General features: G+C 39.8%; 2 protein-coding genes across 4 annotated transcripts in view; one reads left to right on the top strand and one right to left on the bottom strand.

Annotated features, from left to right (window-relative positions):
• LOC145457449 (epithelial membrane protein 2-like) overlaps positions 1 to 23,404 on the top strand; it is a 417,463-nt gene that overhangs the window by 161,483 nt on the left and 232,576 nt on the right. The gene's annotated exons all lie outside the window — the stretch shown is intronic.
• Positions 1,521 to 23,372, bottom strand: LOC145456821 (uncharacterized). 3 transcript variants are annotated; one of them, XM_080334942.1, is made up of 20 exons: positions 23,354 to 23,372; positions 22,899 to 23,064; positions 21,786 to 21,937; positions 20,673 to 20,965; positions 18,669 to 18,804; positions 16,800 to 16,893; positions 16,638 to 16,728; positions 15,395 to 15,531; positions 15,223 to 15,331; positions 13,935 to 14,026; positions 13,070 to 13,866; positions 11,773 to 11,893; positions 9,316 to 9,449; positions 8,045 to 8,199; positions 5,427 to 5,814; positions 4,441 to 4,600; positions 3,723 to 3,845; positions 2,679 to 2,828; positions 2,084 to 2,212; positions 1,521 to 1,967 (listed from the first exon to the last, which is right to left on the bottom strand). In XM_080334942.1, the coding sequence occupies exons 2-20, from the start codon at positions 23,004 to 23,006 to the stop codon at positions 1,752 to 1,754; spliced, it is 3,585 nt and encodes a 1,194-aa protein (XP_080191068.1). In that variant the 5' UTR covers positions 23,007 to 23,064; positions 23,354 to 23,372; the 3' UTR covers positions 1,521 to 1,751. The 3 variants fall into 3 exon arrangements, with proteins under 3 accessions (XP_080191068.1, XP_080191067.1, XP_080191069.1); XM_080334941.1 differs by lacking the exon at positions 23,354 to 23,372 and having other exon boundaries at positions 22,899 to 23,288; XM_080334943.1 differs by lacking the exon at positions 23,354 to 23,372 and having other exon boundaries at positions 5,427 to 5,802; positions 22,899 to 23,286.

Raw genomic sequence — 23,404 nt, 5'->3', positions numbered from 1 at the left:
ATTATTTTGGGCTCCTCTTTCCCCGCGTCGCTGTTGTAACGGCGACAAAAAAAGAAACAGAAAAAGATCCAATGAGAGAGCGCACTTACAAGGAATGGAAAGAGCAACAAAGAGCCACGGAATAGACACAAACATCGAAGAAAAAGAACTACGACATCTGGCACCAGGCCGAGGTGGATGCCAGATTAAGAGACCGCAACTGCAACCGCAAGTTCGCAACTCGTCGTTCGGCATCCTCCTATCTGTTCATTATTACATCGCATTGTGTCTTATCGCATTGTACGTTGTGTGTATTTCGTTCAGATAAAAATTTAATCTGACGATTATGCAATCTTAATAGAATAGGCAGCCAATAACCGGCGGAGATGAATCCTTGGCCCAAAATGATCGCCGCATGAGGACCGGAACCTTGATAGGCCTGTGTCCTAGCGCGGATAATTATCTAATTGCGGGTGCCGAAATCCGAAGACCTATTTCCCCGACCTGATCAGGTAGAAAAGAATTGTCAAGTTGAAATAGTGTCATAGGTAGGCTAAGTAGCTTTTCATTTGGTCAGGTGGTCCGTGTACGTAGGCCCAACAATCTTTTTGGCACAATATATACAAATTTTGGCGCATGTCTGACAGGAGATGTGCAAGGAATAAGAATCTAGTTTTAGTGTCTTATCAATCCAATACCACACAATTTTGACGAACTGAACTCACGGCTTCTGTTTATTTGCTTAAATGAGATGTTTCAATTCAACCGCTGATTACGTTATGTTGAGTACCATGTTAAAATTCCAAGCGTGACCGATAGTTTACTATCAAAAAAATGCCACTGAAGTAACATTAGGTCGTGCTTATCTATCTACATGTTAAACGCTTATATGTTCATAATAAAATTATTTCCGATATCACTGTATACCATGAGAGCTGTATGCGACTGAAAAAAACACGTCACCATGAACCACTATTGGCCTACGGCTGCTGTGGTTGATCTTGGTATCACCCCACAATAGGTCTACAATCTACATATTGCTAGAAAACTATTTTCTTGATGGTCGACCACGCATTCGTAGCAAACCATTTGATGAATTGTCGCACCCTCGGCACGCACATCGATTAAAGCACCCTACACCTGCGCTCTTCAACCTACTTTGGCGAAGTGAACCTCTAAGTTGTTGGAACGAACTCGTGTACCCATGACCCATGTATACTTAAAACCATATATTTTATGCATATAATTCATGACTGCTTAAAAAAAGATGAACACCTCCGTCCGAACCTGGACACGACTTATTTGGGAAGCTGCTTGCTGAAAAATATGAAGAAAAAGGCCAGCATCTTCGAGAACGTCACCCCTGGGTTTAAAACGTCTGCTTTATTGCTACAAGTTTGTCGTGCACCCTTGCATACCCTTTCTTACTGGTGCACCTCATGCGTATTTAGGTGCATCAAGACCTCGCTGCCCTACATGAGATTGTCCACCCTGGCACAACACCCCGAGGTTACCCACGCAGAAGTTAATCAGTCGGGCAATTAATCAGTCGCAAATATAATAACGAGAAGTAGTAGTCATAATAATAATAGTAACGACATGGTCATGTAAAAAGATAGAAACTTAAGTTTCCGTCAGCAACTGAGTAAAATCATCGCCTATGGCACACGAAGTTTTGGAATCGAGGAACTGACCGGAAAATTTCCGTAATAACTTCAATATAAGCGATATATTTCATTAGGAACGAAGTCATAGATGTATGGAAGTGTAATCTATTTGATCGGCTGTACGGGCCGGTGCTTGTCCGCTGCGCTGTGGGCGTCCGGCGTAAACGCCTGGTACTGCGGATATTTGTCTTGCACCGACCCGGGCAGGCTGTCGTAGATTTCGCGCATTTGCTCCTCGCCTAGTTTCATTTTGTCGTCGATTTCTCGCTGTTCCGATATCAGATCCGTCTTCATTTTGATGTAATGCTCGAATAGACCATACTGAAATGAGAATGTTGTGTCAAAACAAGCGAAATACCACTAGCAGAAAAACATCTATTCAAAAATACTTCCGAAGTCTTAAAAGAGTACCAAGTAAAATCTGGCGTGCGGCTGACCTGCTCTTGGTCCATGTACGTCGACAGTGTCTTGCAAACGGTTTCCTGCCGCTTATTCACGTTCTCCTTCAACGAATCTGCTTCGGCCAGCTGAGAAGACAACTTCTTCCTCTTCTCCAACAAGCCGTTCTGGAAGCAGATATCGAACATTTTCAGCTACTCCAAATTAGATCTCACAAGCACAGGCTTGTAACCAAGTCGCAAGGTTCCGAGTCACAAGTCTCTCTCACTTTTATGATGACGAGTCCAAAGTCACTATGTTCACTGTTCAATTTCGAGTTCAGGTCGTGTTCAACTCGCTTTTTTACAACTCTGTTTTGGTGATATGGAATGCCTCACATTCATAATATACTAATTTCATCACTTTTAACATTTTTTAGCCCCATTTATTAGCCTCATTTACTCATAATGAGGTAACTTTACTAGTCTGCAAAGTTACATGAAACGCCTGTCTTGTACCAGAAAGTATATTAGAATTAATGTACCGCCATTCCACTTAAATAAGTCTAATACGACAACTAGTATTATCTAATTGTCCAAGTCACGGAAGCAAGTAAATTCACTCAAAAAATCAAAGGCGACGTCCGTCACACACCTTTTCTTCAGGATCAGCGTCTTCCGCGAGCATCGCCAGCGTGTTTTCTACGCGTAGCAGCCGGCCGGATATCGAGAAGATGAGGTTGACGATCTTGTCGATTTCTTCCACAAACGTCTTGAAACGCTCGAGCTCGCGGGCCGTGCACAGCTGAAAATAAGACAAGCGTAAAAATAAGATTTGTAATCGGGACCTAAGACGATCGATTCTGTTCACATCAAATTACTGGGAAATAAGTCAGTAAAGAAGTGCTTGAATATGTTTTCGAATATTGCACAAATTTCTAGTGCCGTTAGTCATTTTGAGTTAGTCACAAATAGTGGGAGACATTCATGAAGTAATTATGCAATGCCCTCATCTCCTGCAATTTGCAACCGACTTTGAAAAATATCAAATCAGCACAGGATGAGGACTTGAATTCGGACAAAATAAATTCTGGATTCGGATTGAAAATATGAAACCCACTAGACGTGTGCAAAGATTTCTCAATAAAAAATAAAAAAGGCTCTTACACCTGTCAAATTAATCCCTGTACAAACATCAGTGGTTGGATGGCTTTACTTTTAAAGAAATGGTGATCATTCCATTAGCAGCGAGATCACCGATATAACAGCTTGGATATGCCCGTGATTGCCGTCATAACGGCTTTAATTATAATAGCATTACGGTCAGCACGCATTTATTTCCTCAATAGTGGTGGTCGGTCAGGAAGTTATTCTATATTTTCAAGATAGTATCCAATCCTTGTTGAAGGCCCTTAGATAGACTTTTTTCAAGGCTTTACTTATGGATCGGAATCAACGTGTCTTATTTCTTATCCAGAAAGTTGGAATTAAGATCAATGAAACTGCAGAAAACTCTGCAGGAGATCATAAAACACATTATTGATTTCAACACATCCACATTATTCTACGTCAATTTTTAAATTTTGGTAGGCTTCAAGTGGTCGGCTACGTGCAATAAAATACCCAAATACACACCAAGTTACATACCGTTTTTCACACGGAGCGATGCCTTAACGAAAAAGACAACAAAAATTGTTACCTCTTCGACGTTTCTTGTCACAGTCTTCCCCAGTTGTTCGTTTTCGTCCAGCTCCAATCTGACGTTTTCCTTGCATTTGTGCAGGCCGTTCAGTCTTATAGTGAGGCGTTTCAGGACTTCGACCTGCGACAGAGTTTGAAATCAATCTCGTAGCTAAAGCAGCACGCAAGTTACAACGAAATGAGGGCTACGGTGAGATTTTAGCAGATGTGATCGATGATCACAGTACTGACTAACGATCATTGGTACCCAAGTACAAACAAATGTTATAAAGTAAATTTTAATGAATTACACTGAACGAGAACTACTTCAAGGGAAAGTATAAAATGACTCAAGTAAGCAGCATACTTTTGTAGTTGATGGAAGGTGGCTACTTGAAATATATCCCCAAAACACTTTCTAATTGACAAAATTTACAGTCTGAAAGTGATTATTTTTGCCAAGAAAGTAGAAGTGAGGAGTGCAAGCAGTCAAAACCTACTCGGGTGCTCTCAAATTATTACTTTGCTGCTGACAACCTGTGGAATATGGCAATAAAAGATAATAGCCACTCGGTGACCTAGCTGTGTGCCACGTGCCGTGATGATCCACATTAACAGTTTACAAAAACTACCGGACGTTCGCTACTGATTAAGGTCAGTCGACAAGTTTAGGAGTTGAAGAAATTTGTCAATAGCAATATATTAGCGTGTTGCGACACTGAAAACCGATCGTTCACCTTTTTTCTGTTTCGTTCGTCGTCCGATTCGTCTTGGTCGTGCAGATTATCAATGAGTCCGTCTCCGACCTTTTCTTGCATACGGCTCAACAGCATTGCTTTAGAGGCCGAAATTTTATAATATTCGGAATTCGAAGGCAAGGTAGACGTCGTGTTGTCGCTGAAATAGAAACGGGACCCGATTTTTTATTCACAATCATGGTACCGATTTGGCTTGCAATCAATTTGCAGGCGTCAAATAACAGCTAATTGCAAATTGTAATCGCTCTGGTAAAAAACTATTATATCATTGTGACGGACACGGCTCTCAGTTTACAGTGGTAGCAAAATTCTGCCAATTGGACAGTATATGTAGGTCCTATAAGTTGCATAAAGAATAGAGGTGATATTTGGAATTATATTCGATGACATTAAATATTGTTAAAATATATTACGTACTGATATCTCAATATCATATGATAATGACGCAAAATTTTATCAGTTTCCATATTTCACATAACACCTGCTTTCCAGTAGTTCTGAGATTTCAAAAATGCAGTTAGGCAAGAAATTCCATACTAACGCGAAAATGCTGGATAACCGTATTAGGTGTGATCCAGTTCAGCTGAATTTATTATAAAAATTTCATCATTATAAAACATCACAAGATTGCGACACAATGAAAAGACGGGAAGGTCTCGAAACAGAAGGATCTGAACAAAAATTCTCTTAAATCTTGTGTTTGAGCAATTGCGCAGTTGCTCGGTCACAATATTCATGAAGCATAATACCAGGCATACACCTTTGTGCTACTGCAGTTGACAAGGCTCAAGCCCAAATGTAACAAATGTGATTTTATCCGCAAACAATTCAGATATTTGCCAGGCCTAGGTAATTTATACCGAAAATATTGCTACATAAAACAAGCACCAGAAGAATTTGCTTATCCGTAACAAGACGGCAGGCGCACACCTCAAAAAGGGCAAAACACATCCAAAGAAGCTCACCTGACACCGGAGATCGGGGACTGCGTCGAAAACAGCTGTGAAGGAATTAAGTTCGCGATTGGCAGTTTGGGCAATATCGGCGTCACAGTAATAGTCGGCGAAGTCACAGACGGCCTACTAGACACCGCCTGAGACGTGACAAGGGTAGGCGGCTTCGTTTTCGACTGGGACGCCTCGGCGTGCGTGACTGGAGGAGGGCTTTTCACCACAATGTTCGTATGATTTATAATGTCGGGCGGAGGCGGGTCTCCGCGGTAAGTGTTAGCACAGTGTGGTTCTTTCGTTTGGGGCAGTTCGGGGTCCTTTCCCGTCGAGTAACGCTTCGGTTCCGGGGATTTCCTAGGCCACTCTTCGCTCGCGAGCGTAGATAACGGCTCTTTGAGTTTTTCTGTAGCGACAAAAAACACATTTGCATCAGAATACAGAGCCCGAGATGAGCATAAATTCGGATATGATACATCAAAAATTCTGAATTTAGACTCGTTGAAAATAGTAAATTCTCTCATCCGCAGTGTGCACGAATCGGACAGGTTAAAGGAATTCAGCTGTAATTTACATATCTCTGAAACTTTGAGTTGTGAGAATTACTCCTGGAGTAGACTCGAAAGTGTGTGCGATGAATTTTTCATTAGAAATCAAAAAGTAGAGCCTATTTAACCTGCAGATTCTGACCACAGGAGTGTTTGCATGACTCAAATCAACTTTTTATGTACTTTGACTTGAGTCACTGTCTTAAAATGACTCGACTCGGCTCAGACTCGCCTAGAAATGCGAACGACTCGCACACAATTATTCAAATCAATTAACACGTCATCTGATATTCCGCTTAGCAAACCACTCTGAACCTGTCAGCCGCTAGACAAATGACTGCGTCATCAATAGGCCATCAATTCTTATCTACTACATTCCATTCCTTTTTCCATATGGTTAGAATTCCATCGACAGTGAGATGGCAGACAAAACAGCTTGGGTATGCCCATAACTGCCGCCATAATGACTTTAACTGCCATTATGATATCATTACAGGCATTTGTATATTTATTTAATAACGCGCGTGTACATTTTTGCAATCAGCTGAGCGCGCATCTCACTCATACGCGAGTCCACCATGGGCTATATGTGGGATTGTAAATATTTGGACACTTGAAATTGACTCGAATTTGGAAAATTTGAGATAAATTGAGTCGCGTTTGACATAAAAATTTGACTTTACTAGAGTCAAAATTTGCGGCGACTCGAAGGCAGCGACTTAATCCCTACGCTGGACCATAAAGCAAGTTTAGGGTCGTGTTCCGCTAAATAAGTTTGATGACAAAAGGGGTCAGTGCGGACACAGTCACATTCCATAATCATTAAATTATAATTAAATTATAATTAAAAAAAGATATTCAATCTGGCGGGTTGTATGTTGCATTCACCGAGCATTCTAAATCCGCAATCAATAAAATTAACACGGTTGTATTCATGGATGAGTGGCAGCAAAATTTTATGCAAAATTTGTCATAGCAACGTCTGAAGAAAATTTAACATTCTTTTTGACACTTTCGATTTTATCCATTCAACGCGCGTGTTGAAATATACAAATCATGTTCAGACGGTTTTGATGCCTGTATCGTAAGCAGATAAGCACACCAGTATAACGGAACTGGAGTTATTTGTCTCGGTGAGAGACACTTTACTATACGTTGGGAAGTAGCCTATACAGAGGTGGTGGCGGCCAGTAACAAACTACTTCACTTTTCTCCAACTGATCAAGAAGATTTTATCCCCTTACAACACTTACTCAAGTAGTTATGTTTAAACTACTTCCACTTCTAGAACAATTTTAGGGAAAAATTCTTACTATCGCAATTTGAATTTTGAAGAAGTTGCTTTTTCAGAAGATTTGTATCACTCTGGAACGAAATCGTCGCAAGAACCACATGAAATAGTTCCTGCATCGCGGTAACTGAATACACTTTCGAACATTCTACCCATTTGTACTGTGATTAGTCATTCTGCATTAGCCACAAAGATACATTTTGAAATTTTGAGACCAGCCAGTCTAGGGCTGTTCAAAATTAACTTTTTTTTGCAAATTTTACTGCGCTACTTGATAAAATTGTTAGGTTACCTAAGAACAAAAATACGCTACACACCAATTTTGGCTCAATTCCAACCAGTGGAAGTGAAGTTATTCATGCTAAAAATTTAGAATTTCAAATCATAGTATATATGGTGGTTAAATCAAAAATAATCAAAGAATCCGCCTGCGTAAATACTATTTATTCCGAATCCAAAATTTTGTACTCCAAAAACTTCACTTCTACGGGTTGGAATGGACCCAAATTTGTGGTGCATCGTTTTTTCAGACAACCTAACAATTTCATGGGGTGGCCAGTCAAATTTGACTATTTTTTATACACGTTTTTATTAAATAAATCCAAAACTTTTTCCGTAAGTAGCCGGTAAAATTGCTTTGTCTACTTATAATAAAGAGTAGGAATTCACAGCTTTACCTAGGTACTGCATCAAGTTACTTTACAGTCACATACTGTCCGAAACAATAGTATAGAAATGAAGAACAACAAAATGAAAACACAGGCACGACAAAAGCAACGTGCGGAACGGAAAATTACCGGAAATGGACACATGACACACGGGAAGAACGGGCGATAACGTCACGGCAAGCTCGTCTTTGCCTTCGCTGAGGGTGGCTGGTATCGACGTCGTGGATGGATGGTTAGCACTTCCAAGCAGCGACGATGTGGATTTTGAACGGACGGCCCCCATGCTGAACGTGATCAGGCAAACATAACATGAAAATGATGTATGAAACAAGAAACACAAAAAACAAAATCATGATGATCGTGCAACAGTGCAACACATAGTCGGAAACGAACGTATAAAGAAGCCGGGCTTTAGGGCATTTACGCAAGACAAACCAGATATGCGGGCTGTCGCTTTTGCGATAGGCTACATTCCTATTATATTCAGTCATCATGGCCGAAATTAAGGACAAATTACCCGCGAGTAGGTAGAAAATATGAACAAATCTGAAAAACGAGGACAATGCACCTTGTTTTACCAGACATCACCCTTAAAAATACGGACAAATCTCAGAAATAATAACGGCGCGGCCAGTTGGCAACCCTGCTTATAAGATTATAAGGTAATTCATATGTTACTGTGGGTTTGACTTGATGGATGCTTGAAGTTCAGTATTTTGAAGATGCGTTAGATTGGGCGAGTTTGGCTGCATGCCTCTAGCTTGGGTTCAAAATTTATACTTCGGCATTGTCAATAAGTTGCCACAAGGATTTACAGGAGCAAACACAAGAATTCAGGTAACCCAGATACATAATTCAAAGTCACGTATTCCTGTTAAGATGGTGCAGGAACCCATCAAGATGAACAAATTATACTGCATATTGTCCCCAGTAAATGCATACCGTAGGTCACTTCATGGTAAGGAAAAAATATTTCCTAATGCAAATAGCCTGTAAATAAAATCGAGGGTGACAAGCGCTCGTAGAACAGTACACACCCATTATCCCTATTCCCTACTATAATATATTATGCTCCCGTCAATAAATGCAAACGGTCTGCACACTCAGATGGCCTTACATTGTCAGCCTAAGAAAGTTAAGCAGCCACGGTTTAAGTCGCGCAAAGTCAACATAACACACAAGGTAAGCACCTGCTAATTTTTAACCTTGTCAAAAATCTTTCAAGTGCCGGTATTCGAAACAACAATAAATCAACCGAGCTCTCAGCTAAACAGTGCCTTCGTCGCAATACATCAAAATATTGTCAGCCCAGTGCGATGTCATGCAATGAAGCAGAAAGGTCGTCGCCTAGCACAAATTATCAATCAAACTGCACGCTGTGGTGATGCTAAAAATCTCACCCCGAGCCGGATAGGTGCGTGTCGGCTTGTTTTTCTAGTATTTTCGGATAGCGAAAAGCGGGCCTGTGTACAGAGTTCGGATAAGGCGGTGATAATTCCAAATCCTTCCTTGTAAACGAAGTCTTCTTCAGAACCTAAGAAGATAAACATACAGGAATTCCGAAAACTCAGGATTGCGAAGTAATTTTGTCGAGCACATAATAACCCGAATCGCAATGTCAGAACTTGGAAGCAAAGAGCCTTAATCTTAATGCCGGGAGCCCGATAATCTCATAATCGCACTTTCAAGAAGTGAAGTCCGCACAAGCTTTCCAAAAGTAGCGCTGCACGGTCTCCTATTAGTGCCGTTCTAATCTAGTGTAGTTACGGGATAATGGCCGGCACGCGCGTCTAGGCATTTGCTACAGCGCTATTGCTGATTTCTCCAGGAGATTACCTCTGCAAAGGTCGGTTTCTTTTGTCGCTACACCTTGATGGTTAGCTCACCAACATCCAACAATGGAATGGCATGTGTGCAATGACGCAAGCCAATTGGACACAATAACAGCCATTCTACAAATACCATTGCATCTACTTGGGACAGAAATGAGTGTAGATGATAGATCATACCTTCGATAATGCCTACATAGACATTGCCATGATGGTTAGCTAACAGTGATAGCAGTGAAACGATATGTAAATACATCTTCATATAATAAAAAGGGCTACAAAGACGACAATCCATTAATATATAACACAATGAGCATCTATGTCGGAAAAATCCTATAAACATGGCAATTAACAATCCATACAACATTTCCAACAATGGTGTACTAGTTTATAGCTTTATACAACTTGTAGAAATTAATGCAAACACTTTGGAAACTATCATCAAGATATCCTACAAAAAATTCGGCCATATCACAAAATCGTTTTTCCCTGTAACTTCAGCACGGTAATGAATCGATTGTGGATATCAGAGTATAAACACGCCTACACAATCAGTTAGTGGGGGAGCTCAGCCATGCGAGACGTTATTTCAAGTACTTGTTCATAGTTACACAACAGGTGACATGTAGTGCGCGATAACAAAATAGCGAGGTGATATTGTCAAGTGGGAACATGGTTTACTGGCAATCTTAAACACGGATCAGGCCCACAAGGACGCGGTGCACTTATTTAACAGGCTAAAGACATTGTGTGCGTTCAATTATTGTTATCAGCTGCTGTATGCGCGGAATTTTATTTGCCAACGACTACCAAATGAAATGTAAATACAGGGAACAGTGGCAGACAAGCGTTTTACATTCATGTAATTCACAGGGTCGGTTAAATTCAATGCCTATAAAAAATCTAATTCTAGTTCCTGTCAAACATCAAAAATCTATATATTATTATAATATCCCAAGTGCTTTCCAATCTTTTTTGGGTCGGGGCTGAATTTCAAACTGCAGAGAACGTAAGTAGCTGCATGAAAATAGTCAAGTTCTTGAAACAGACAAGTTTTAAAGCATGTACCCGAGGTCTGAAGATATCACAATTCAGCTAACTCAAAATCATGAACATAGCTTCTACAGATTCAAAATATTCAAAAGTTTGCCGGGGGAATATATTTGAGGTGATATTGGAATTACTGCGATTTATACTTGACTATTAGATAAAAAGATATATCTCGTTATGTGATGGTATTTGTCCATTGTCCATGCGTTTGACGCTATAGTATATGCTGGAATACCAATATACAGAAATTGATGACAGCTATTTATAGAAACAAATAATTGTCTACGACTGTCGTTCAAAACATAATTGGTATTCAAAATTTTGGTTTTGAAGTAATAGTATTTATGGTGGGTAGTTCTATAATTAATAGTTGAAGAATTCCTAGCCATGAATACTATTATTTCAAATCCAACATTTTCTTACTACAGTAACTTCGCTTCTACTGGTTGTAATTGAGCCAAATTTGTTACACATCTCTTTTTTAAACTACTAACAATTTCATGGGGTTGACGGTAGAATTCGAAAATAATTTTTCAGTTCTTTTTTCACCTCTAATAGCTTGAGCCAAATATTCAAACTTCTTGAGCCAAACCTGGTGTGCAGCGTTTTGTTTTAAGCAACCTAACAATTTTATCGGATAGCCAGTAAAATTTGAAGAAAAAAAACTGTTTAAACAATGCTACAGTCTATGATATTTTTGCGGGATTTTCAGGCTAGCTTGGAGCCGCGCTTGGGAATCACTGCTCTATAGACGCAAATCCTACTCCACCAATCGTGGCGACAACTCAATTGGACGGGAACAACATAAATTATAACTATACTTCAAAATCATATCTTTCCCATCAAATTGAAGAGGCACAAGTGCTTCGGAGAGAGTGTATTTGAAGATTAGGGGGCCATTTTTGCCCGCGCAATATCAATTCAAGTGCTCCAATCTCAGCAGTGCCAATTCAATTAATCAAAGCGAGTCAGGCGTACCTTTTTGGACATCACCTTTATGTTCTTTTTGTACTCGTCGGACCGAGACGGCAGGGTGGCAAAGTCTGGGTTATTGCCGGCGTACATATCAAGCTGCCCGCTGGTAGAATGGGCGTGGAAGCTGTAAAAAATAAGCGTAAAGATTAGTATAGCTTTGAGCAGACTTGGGCGAGTAGATAATTCTAGTTGCCTAATTAAACTAAGTGAAACGCCAGTAATTCAATTCTTATCTAATTTGTGCTTTGTTTCAATGCTCTGACTTCAATTATATTCTCATTTCTGGTTTTCCTGAAAATGCTACAGAAGAACTGTGCAGTAGGGGTCTTCAAAAATGACATTTTTTCTCAAATCGTACTGGCTACTTGATAAAATTGTTAGGTTACCTAATTTAAGCCTACACACAAAAATTAGTTCAATTCCAACTAGTGGAAGCGGGAGTTATTGCCGTCGAAAAATTTGGATTTGAATAAAATAGTATTTACGATGGGCCCCACTATAATAAATAATTAAAGAATTGGTCACCGTAAATACTATTTTATTCATAATCCAACTTTTTCAACGGCAATAAAATCGCTTCCACTGGTTGGAATTCAACCAAATTTGGTGAACATCGTTTCTATAGACAACCTAACAACACTTTCATGCGGTGAACAGACAATTTTCAAATTTTATGTTATTTATTTTTATATAATAAATATAAACTTTCTTCTCCTGTAGAAATGCGGCTACTGATTGGAATTGAACCAAATTTGGTGTGTAGGCTTAAATTAGGTAACCTAACAATTTTATCGAGTAGCCAGCACGATTTGAGGAAAACTGTCATTTTTGAAGACCCCTACTGTGTAGTGCATTTGTAGACATTTGTATTCAATGATAATGAGCAACTCCGACTCCACAGCGACGATATTTGAGAAATAAGGACAATGTCGTTTTATCAGACACCACCCTTAAAAATAAAGACCAGGGTCGTAATCAAGTCACAGGTTCCGAGTCACAAGTCAATTGGACTTTCATAGTTTTGACTCGAGTCAAGCGGAGTCATTTTTAATTCGCTGCCGAGTCATCAAGTTGGGAGAAACGGGTCGAGTCCAAGTCATAGTGTTAAGACTCGAGTCCGAGCCCAAGTCCTAGTGTTTACTGTTAAGATTCGATTTCAAATCATGACTCGATGATAAGTCGAGTCAATACACAAATTGACTCGTGGCGAGTCATTTTCCAATTTGAAGAAAATGACTAGAGTCAAGTCATGACATGACTCGTTGCAACCACGAGAAAGACAAAAAGGTGTAGTTCTCACTTTGTTCCAGCGGGCGAAGTAGGCTGAGACGATTCCTTAACCGAACTGTTTGGCGTCGATTTTGAGTTCGGCGTGGTGGGGGCTTCCGCCGCTGTCGCCGTTTCTGGCCTTTCGGGCTTTCCCGAGGGGCAAAACTTCGGCGAGAGTTGACCCGAGCGGGACGAAAGTCCCCGGCCCTCGCTAGGCCACGTCGGGGCATCGATTCTTTTCGATATCGCATGCGCATCGGTACCTGACGTCGACACCTCCGCTTGTTTTGCGTCACCGTTCTTTTGAGGTTGTACACTCGACGATGTTGGCGAATGCTTATCGCCGACGCGCTTCAAAATACCCCGAGCATCGTCTGTTTTCTTTGATTTCGCGCTCGAGGCGGTAGGCGACATGGGCCGGTCCACAATTTTAGCCACATCGTGCGATTTTAGCATTGAGGAAGATTGTTGAGTCTGCAGTCGTTTCAATATGCTCCTGTTTTCGCCGGTATGATCGTTCGGCGCATTGTTATTATTATTGCTTGTTTCATTGTGATTTTGGAAGGCTTGACCAGCGGGCCTGCCCTTTTCAAAGTTCGACTTCAGCGCGTCGACGTGTTTGCCTTTTTCGCCACGGAAAAATAACCGACCCTGGTCCGACGTTCCTTTCGGCGGGCTCGGAGATTTCGACTGGGCCGCGCCTTTCCGGGACGGCAGCTCAGAGTGGGAGGACCCCATCGACTTTCTCCCGGACACGCCCATTTTTCTTTCGTCTTTCAATCTCGGCGTGTCCAGCAGTCCCTCGCAAGATTTCGCGCGTTCGTGAGCCTGCAACAAATATGATCAGCCTCTGTAATGCACTTTGTTACCAGTCGGGTAATTTATTTCTTTCTCACTTGCGGTAAGTTCCATATCTCGCCGTAACGTCCGGAAGCGCGTAGTCTGTTCCCGACTTCGGTTCGTATGTTAGCTTTAGAATCTTGGAATGCTAGAAGAGTTACAATCGGTTAATTTGCTCTGCAGCTCAGGCCAGGGCGTTTGATGAAACAACAAAGGTCATTTGCACCCTTATTTTTAATAGACTCTTGACGATACAGAACTGCAATATACGATTATATAATGTTTGCATGGTGAAATACAACCAATTACTTTCGGCTGACACTCGTGAAGGGTAATCGCCAGCAACTAGTAGAGAATTGGAAAGAACATTGTATATCACCAAATATGGTGTCACCGTTATGAAATTTCGAATACTCGAGGGGAAGAGATCGCTTAAGCTCAATGTACTATATACTTATACATATATACAATTATACATAATATTCAAAAATTGAGTTATGTGGCCAATTGCAACTGTTGATAACTCAAAGAAAAGAGAGAGGGAGAGATAGTAGTGATTTTAAAAGAAAATTGAATACCAATAATCCTGTCATCAAATATTACTATTGAGAAACAATGTTCTTAAACATCGACTCGTTCTCAATTCCCTCTTCTAATTTCATATCTTACAGCCCAGAGAGAGTGGCCTACAGTTTGTCATTCAAGACATGTATGCGGAATCTGATATTTTGTCATCCCGACCCATGAGAGTGATCATAACAATAACAAGCACTGTTCATTGCACAATGTACCTCTGTACAGGACACTATCCTAATAAAACAACAGTTAGATCGAGAACTTGCCAGAATATATTGGAAAAATACATACACTGCACAAAATCAATTCAGTGGTGGTCAACAGGAGTCGGCTAATAACAATTTGAAATTTACAGAAGACAAATTCACCCAGAAATTTTACAGAGAGCTGTGTGTATAAAACCGTAATATCCTAATATCACATGCGTAATGATATACTTGTAAGACACCTGAAATTGATAGCACAGAACTTAAATAGAATCTAGGCAATTCCAGACAGAATTTGCGTCCAAAAATAGTATATCGGTCAGCTTCGTAAAACTGTTTGACAAATTTCAATAAACCGACTTTAATGAGAAAAGGCATAGATGAGACATCCTATGATGTAGTAAGGACTATACGGTCACAGACCGTGACTAGATGAATCATCCCCTATTTTAATATAATCCACCCGTGGGTAACAGATAGTTACAAAAGAATACCAAACCCAAATTAAAATCACAAACCGACTGAGAAAGACAACAAGTACTAATTAAACTGATAGTCTCACCTGAATGAGGGCAGTTACTTTTTTGGGACATACTGTCGAGCGAGTCTTGAGAAGACCGTGAATGAGCGGTATCGTAGTCCATAGAACCAGGGCGTGATCTAGCTAGAGCCTACAAAAATGCATATATTTCTTTCTCAGATGTCCCACGCTAATAACTGCGATAAGAAATAACCTCCACTGCTTCCATGAGGCTTGGATTCGAATGAATGCTTGTCCTGTCCCGAGCATTATAGGCATTCGCCGAGCCTGAGGTCCCGTTTGACGTGACAGAAACAGATAAGTGTTCGGAGGAGCTTGCCGAAAGTAATGCTGCACCATACAAAAACACTTTTCCATCAGATATAGAAAACTGGATAAACATAGTATATAAACAATCATATTACCAAATATGACGTCACTGACATAAAATTTGGAATAATGTTAATTGTATAATGAAGTTCTGCACCTCCAAGAAGTTCTTCATACATACAAACGCAAACAAATCCACTTCATTGCCAGCATATTTTCAAATAAAATGACAATTATACTATTACTGAAAATAAGTTGATGCCAGCAACGCCGCATACAGCAGAAATATAAAATTACAAGTCAGGTCGGAGGTCAGAATAATAATTTGTAAAATATGACACAACTAGACACAGGATCAAGTGTTACAAGGCAGAGTATTACAGTTTATGAGCGTTCCTACTGTGTACAATAGAAATAATCTCGGTCAATAAAGACAGTGCCAGTCGATTTTCAGATCATTAAATGTCTCAAAAACAGAATCATTGGATAAAGTAAGACATCATATTTCTCACACACAAATAGCTTAAAATAAATTGAAACACAGTCACACTATAGTATCGATCCCAAATAGTGCAGCAATGCACTGATATTGCAACATACACTAGAATATGATGCAAGTGTTTGTAATTTGATCAGATTCTAACATATCATATTTGGTACAAAATTACCATCCCGAAATTCGATACACATAAACTGGTTCAAGTCTGTGATATCCGCAATTACGAAATACCGGGAACTGTGCTGTAAAATTGTGTTATACAAGAAATATTCCAGCTTAATTGGCCGAATAAATTTAGTGCAGCGGTGAAGTGAACAATGAGCATAACGTGATCCAACACCGAAAACACAAAACAAACTTATACCGCATCTGTGCATAAATCTCATATATTCACTATGTGACATATCTACTATTTATTTATAGTTCATTGACCAAGTTCGAATTAGATTACTCTTGACCAACAACATTGAGTCAAATCGATGCAACAATACTTCACAGTGAAATCTACCCAAGTCCTAAATCTGTTATACACGAAAGTTCAATATTACACTAGTGGGCACAGAAAAGAGTGTTGTGTTAATAATAAACAATACCATGTAGCCAAACAATATCAAACACCCACACTTACATTCCCTCGACTTCCTGTCAAGAGTAGACCTCAAGTCTTCAGATTCCAACCATTCGCGTGACTTCCTCCTAACAAACGGATGCACTTGCACCTAAAGTAGGAGAAACATTTTTCAAGGGACAAGTTCACCAGATGCGCGAACAGTCGTCGTGAAATACGAACCTTTTCCGCTGAGCTGGGCATCGCTTGTTCTATTTCTGGGTGTTTTGAAGCATGCCAAGACCTAGGCCTCTCGGAATCTCTATTGTTACCGTGTCTACAAAAAGCAAAGGAGTAGCATTCTTGCATATATCGAAACACATTCTTTCTTAATCATTTCGACACAATGCATTAAAGCTATCACTCCATCAAGTTTGCGCGGAGTGAGCAATACTACTTCATCGAAAGCAAAGTTCAGCCATGGTGCTCCAGTGCCTAATCTATGATGCTACATCATGTAATTACCGACAGTAAACTCCAGTAACTTTTAATGGGACTTTTTCCTATAAACACTCGACTAAAATCTGTAAGAAGTGCTAAATTATTACAGCTAGCAGATGAAGATAGAGATAGTGTAACGGTCACTCACAACGGTCAGTTTATCAGATCAAAAAACACACTCCTTTGCTGAAGAAACACTGATCGACTAACTAGACGTTGAAAGTAATAGTGGTGCTGACGATAATAAACACGTCTAAACCTGACTGGAAAGTTTTTGCACTGATTCTGAAGCAAGTCAATTTGAGATAAACAAACGCCATGCGCGTATCCAATTACCTCTCCAGGCTATTTCTGGCTAGTCTACCTTCTAAATAAGGCTGAAATAGAGCAACAAAATGAAATTGACCTCAACCGATACGAAATTACTCAGCCGAAAATAAAACCAGGGTGCAACTTAACGGCAAGCTGGTGACACACAACACAAGAACAAGCAACAAAACTACCGGAGCTGCTTTGAAATCGAACAGGAAAGATGAAATGCAGTCAAGGCAGCCCACGCAAACGCTGAGGTCAGCATTTCGATGCCTTGCTTTGACCAAAACAAAAGATGTTAAAGGCCTATTGTTGCCAAACATAAATGAAGCCATCTGTCCCTACCTCGGTCTTATCAAGATTCACTTAAGTTCTTCTGTTAAACAGAACACGGACTTGACAAAAACAAAATATACTTCCTAAATTTCACAGCACCGTTACGGCAGGCAGAATTGGAACATGAAACACTTGATTAATCAAGAAAACTCAAATTGAGAAAGAATATGGTAAAGTAACACCACAGACCAAAATACCTCATCAGTGCCATGTTTCCACTAGCCACCACAGATAGCTATCTGCAACTGCCGTAACAATTTGACAAATACAATATTATACTCATTTTTTCTCTTCTACGCACACAAGTGAAGTACCCACCTATCTCAATATCAAGATAGTATACTTCGTACCGACTGGTGTAAACAGTAATTCAACTGATTTATACTGCGTCAATGCCTTCACGAATGTCTTCACGTATCACGAGCTACCTACGCTGACATGATTAATTCACGTTTTATTGGCCCGTCTCTAACCCGCCTTCAAAGACTTGGGAATGCGGAACATTAAAAAAAAGAGTCCCATTCAAAAGGCACTTGATCATACTCGAACAAACATTGTTGCTGTTCCACAATATTGACTTCAAAGGCGCATATAAACCTCTTGGAATTGTGAAGCCAGCGCCATGTAACACCTCAGTGTCATGAGTAACACACAGTGGTAAGCTCTCCCATTAACAAAGGGCAAGTATGCCACCAACTTTGGCCAATCCAACTGATGTACAAAACAAATCAATGTATCCAATCCACCTGCGTGATTCAATCATAGAGAAACATCATAGAGATCACATCAACAACAAAGAAAAAGCTAAATAATTATAATGTACAGGGTACATTGTACACAGCGCCAATTACTACCTTATTGGAAAGAACATCTTGAGATTGCACAATGTAATACCAACTAATTGTTCCAATATGGCGAAATCCTCACATTTAACTACCAGTAGGACTCCATAGGCTTACTCACCTATGCCTTATTGCAACGGGAGGCTGATGATTACCCGGACTTTCGCTAGTTTGCTGCACCCCGGAAGAAGGCATACTTCTCCTACCTTTATCGGACAGACGGTCACGAGTGATATCCTGCTGATTCCCAGACAGAGCTATATCACGAAATACGGAAAAAGTTAAAACAAACAACCGTGGACGAGTTAATATTTGCGTTTCCAATATAAAATGTAAGCAGAGTTTCCAGCGTAATTTAGTCAGCTGTTGGAAATCTTGCATAGTAACGGCGTGAGTAATTTCCTAATCAAGCCTAGCCTGGGGCATGCATTCCCACATAAGCATTTGAGATCATCAATTATTTCCATTTCAGGCAAAAGATGCTTGATATGGAAATGATATCATCAATTCAATAGACATACTGCTCCGTTTCATACAGTGAATTTGTGTTCAGATTGGCCAAATTCAGAATATCTCAACAGATTCAAATAATACTGCCATGCTTGGAAAACCGGATTAAAAATGTTACATGAATTCAATACAAGATTTGGAAGGTTTTGGTTACTTAATGTTACTGAATTATATCAAATTATATCTTTCAGCTTATATATTGAAACTACCATCATTAAGAACAATGAAGGCAACTTTGACAAAAGCAGCAAACCATAACTACAAACCGTTCATTAAACGTTTTCCACTTATTTTCACCAGTAGCGAACATCAGTCATAGGCTATATATAAATATAGTGAACCAAGTTGGAAACACAGGAATTATTCAGTCGTTGTTACATAATGTTACCAAAACAGACAACACTTTCCCTGTATTACAGCATTACTGACGTGTGCTACCTTTCCTACATACGAGAGTCCGTCAAAAAGCTTTTGGAGAATAAATTAACAATACTAAGTTACTGTTTGCAGTGATTCCGAAGTATTGTATCCCGGATGGCTTGGTATCATAAAAGCGGAAAACCCCTACCTACATTATTTGACTTCATGCTAACTGGCCTGATTAAACTCCAATTTGATATTTTAGTTGCCTGGTTAATCATATAACACGAGTGACGCCACATAAGAGAGGCATGCAAAAACCACGCTACAAATAGCAATCCTTATTTGTTCAACATTAGCAAAGCCATATACGGACAAACACAAATCAATAGGTCAACGGGCAAACATCATGAGAGGACGGTGCCGTCGAATAATGGGAGTACAACAAATAACTAGAATATCCATGACATTATCGCACACTAGTAGAAAATCGCTTAGCCTTGCAAAATGTGTCCATATCGGATTTCAATCACGTCTAGAAACTAGACAAACTAGAAACTAGACAAACTAGACTCTGTGCACACTACTCATAACATCACAAAACACCGAGCATTGAGCATTCGTGGAATCGTCATAACTCCGGATTTCAAGTGTCTTCAGGAATGTAGCGACAGATAACGACCATCTGGCGCTAGTTCCAAAGAGACCCACAGTATTCAGAATGTCATCCCTAGCGCCAGTAGACTTGTACAAATTACTGGATGTTCAAAATGCGCACCTAGAAGTAGAACTACTCACTTTTCAAAACTCGCAACTATAATCGCAATTAACGACCTTTTAAAATAAGTAACTAAAACACAACTAAACTATACTCAATTTCTAAGGATTTTACCGGAATCGGATTGGCTTTTCACAGAAACATCACTAAAAGTTTGAAATGGGAGGGGTTCCACACCCAAAACCCACCATCTGGGCCCCTGGCTACATCACTGTTAGTAGTGATGACTCTGAGCTAGCAATGGCTGCAATATCATCACACAACAGAACACTAGTAGTTCGGCATCTAAACTTTCTAAATGCGATAGAACTAGAAATAGAACTAATTTGCAACTAGAACTAGTTAAAAGAACAGTAGTTAGTCGACCGCTATCTCACTAGATTGGTAGTTTGCACCAGTCTGAGTGGGAGTGTTCATGTTAACAAGCTCTCCGACAGGCAGACGCTAAAGGTTAGCAACACACAAAAATTCACCCACCGTCCCGCTTTGGATTGATCACGACCGATCTTATTGTGTCTTTGATGTCTTGATACTTTGGCGCTTTATCGTTACTCGCCGAAAACACATAGCCCGCCGGTTGCTGATTGTTTGAGTTGTCATTACCAGACGGGCGAGAACCAGCGGAGTCGCTGTTACGCCAGATCTTCTGCTCCGCCGCCGAACGACCTTTTGTTTGTGTTGCAGGTTGAATATGAGTTTCCGAGTTATAGAAGTCATACTCCAGTGATTGAACTTTCTTGGGCATGTCTACGGAATTGATGGGAAACGACCTGTGAAGGGAAAGCAAACAGATAAATAGGGTTGTAATGGTGACGGGTAACTTCGCAGACATTCGGCAGAAGACTATCGGGCAGGTGACCAAACATTCAAACAATGCTAAATCAGGAGCCATACATTATAAGCTACGGAAATTTCAATTTGACTTGCAAAGGCAGGACCAAATTCCGAAATTTGAGTAACTCAAACGTCAAACCTATGTGAGAAAGATCAAAAGAAGAACAACCCAATTCAACTCTGACATGCCACCTTCGCGAAGATGATAGCACCTTGATGCTCAGACAATCCCACAAAACAGCCATGTAATAAAACTAACACTAACCAATAAAAACCAGAGGATACAGCTCATTATGTTGAGGTTGCATGATACAAAGCAAGGTCATAAAGCATTGATTATCTAGGCCGGCCTGACACTGCTTTTCACACTGCAACTACTATCGATCACAGCGTGGATGAAAACTTTCTGTGATTGAATTTGAACCATCAAAATCACATCATAGACAAAACAAAAAGCAATAAACTATACACTGAATGCAGAAGACTTCATCTTGATCATCAATTGCAATTTTTCTTAGATTAACATCTACAAAATATCATGTTACCAGCTAGCACACAGCTGGATTACCAGTAGAATATCAGTTACTGACAGATATTATACTCTAGGTGTATTTCACCAGGTATTTTGACCTCACCTTATAAACTTTGCATCATGTCTCATTTAACATCAAATTACTTAATCCCCCAGTTACCAAATGAATTTGGTCAATATACCCGTAATCCATGGACAAGAGGATAAACGCAGAGATATCGTACCGTTGAACTGACAACACCAGACGATCCCCAGATTTTCTAATCAATTCGACAGCTTGAGTCCTCCGCATGCCTGCCAAGTGCACATCGTTCACACATATTATAACATCGCTGATGTGGAGCCCGCTGGCTTCACCTTTTCCTCCAGGTTCAAGCTTGAATGCCGAGAAAAAAGTTTGGTGATTGTCATAAAAATCCAACACAATACACATCATGACAGTACTACTTAAACAAGGATAGAACAATCTCTATTACACTACTTGGAGAAAGTTTTAAGAATAATGTATCATAAGTACACTGTACAGTGTACACAAACTTTGGACATTCATTAGTGCAGACCATAACAATGAAGGAAGACACTTGGTACCAATGGAGAAGGAAGTTCATAAAATTGTAAGTCCTTGTGACGTCTCTTACGCTTCAATGTACTATTCATGATGAACAACCGTGGAATATTAGCTGGTAAATACATGATATTCGAGACACAGTAACTTGGAAATCAATTTTAATTTGAAGTCACACACCAGAACACACTCGATGACTCAAAAGTTGAAATGAAGGCCTAGCCTTGCCTTGAATTCAAAATACAAATTTCATCAATATGGCTAGACACAGCTAAGAAGTAACTTGACAGGAATGTCACGGACATTATACATCAGGATGTTGAATTTCATGAACACAGGGGATCAGTAGCCTATAACCATATTTGATATTATTGCCATAGACGGACAATCTGAAATTAAATGTATTCATTAAATTGATCGGATCGGATCTACTTGACAGGACAATCCAAGTTCATATTGTTCCTCTCCCAGAAATTCACTCACTTTTTCTACATATCAACGGGTTAGGTTAGGTGCTTACACAAGTGTCAGTTTTTAACCAGGGTATAATCTGGTCTTCAAATTCATAGTATACCGCTACCGCTATAACATTCCATTGGCTGGAATAGCTTTCAGTCAGGCAGCAGGTACATGTCCTCTACTACAAAAAATACCTTACTCAGGAGCTATTGAATATCAGATCATTAGGTGTGCTTTCGGAAAAAAAATATATAGTATTATATACCAATTGGTGGTGCAGCAACATAATAATAATAATAAATGAAACATTTACCTTTGACACTGTTATATTCTTGTTATTTTCAGTTCCGCCTTTAATTGAAAATCCCCAAGGTTTACCGCCACACAGTACAACTTCTGTACGTTCCTTGCGCATTTCCATGGATATGGTTTACAAGCACATCAAGTGAGCAAGCATTATTAAAAGTACAACAACATTTCTAAATCCAAGCCGCATAGGTTAATTCAACTCAATATCAGATTGAGATCGGGCAACACAGCTCAAACGATGGAAGGTGATCTCTTTAATCATGAATCTACATATCAAAACAAATCACCAGAAGAGCCAAAGAAGTGTTCAACATAGTGGATCTGTCTCTGACCAAGGTCATTCTACATGAAAATGAATTATTTCGAGGTAATTCAAATCGAATCATACAACCAGTGTAATTAGCATAATTTCTACAAGACTTGTGGACAGCATATGTAATGAAATTGCTTCAGACGTACCCTCAGGCAAACGTTCAATGTTCAAATTACCATTGAAACAGCGCCTCAGAG

This window comes from Botryllus schlosseri, chromosome 15, assembly GCF_051294905.1.
Source record: "Botryllus schlosseri isolate E-star chromosome 15, Bs_hap1, whole genome shotgun sequence".
NCBI lineage: Eukaryota > Metazoa > Chordata > Ascidiacea > Stolidobranchia > Styelidae > Botryllus > Botryllus schlosseri.
The sequence above is the reverse complement of the archived record's forward strand: the minus strand, read 5'-3'. Positions and strand labels throughout refer to the sequence as shown.

Bases quoted from the DNA above. Each gene is read 5' to 3' on its own strand.
- LOC145456821 (XM_080334942.1), bottom strand. From the start codon at position 23,006: ATGGAAATGCGCAAGGAACGTACAGAAGTTGTACTGTGTGGCGGTAAA. The intron at 18,805-20,672 runs GTGGGTGAATTT...TTCGTGATATAG, and splicing joins GATCAATCCAAAGCGGGACG to CTCTGTCTGGGAATCAGCAG. The intron at 5,815-8,044 runs GTAATTTTCCGT...TTGTCGCTACAG, and splicing joins GTGTCATGTGTCCATTTCCG to AAAAACTCAAAGAGCCGTTA.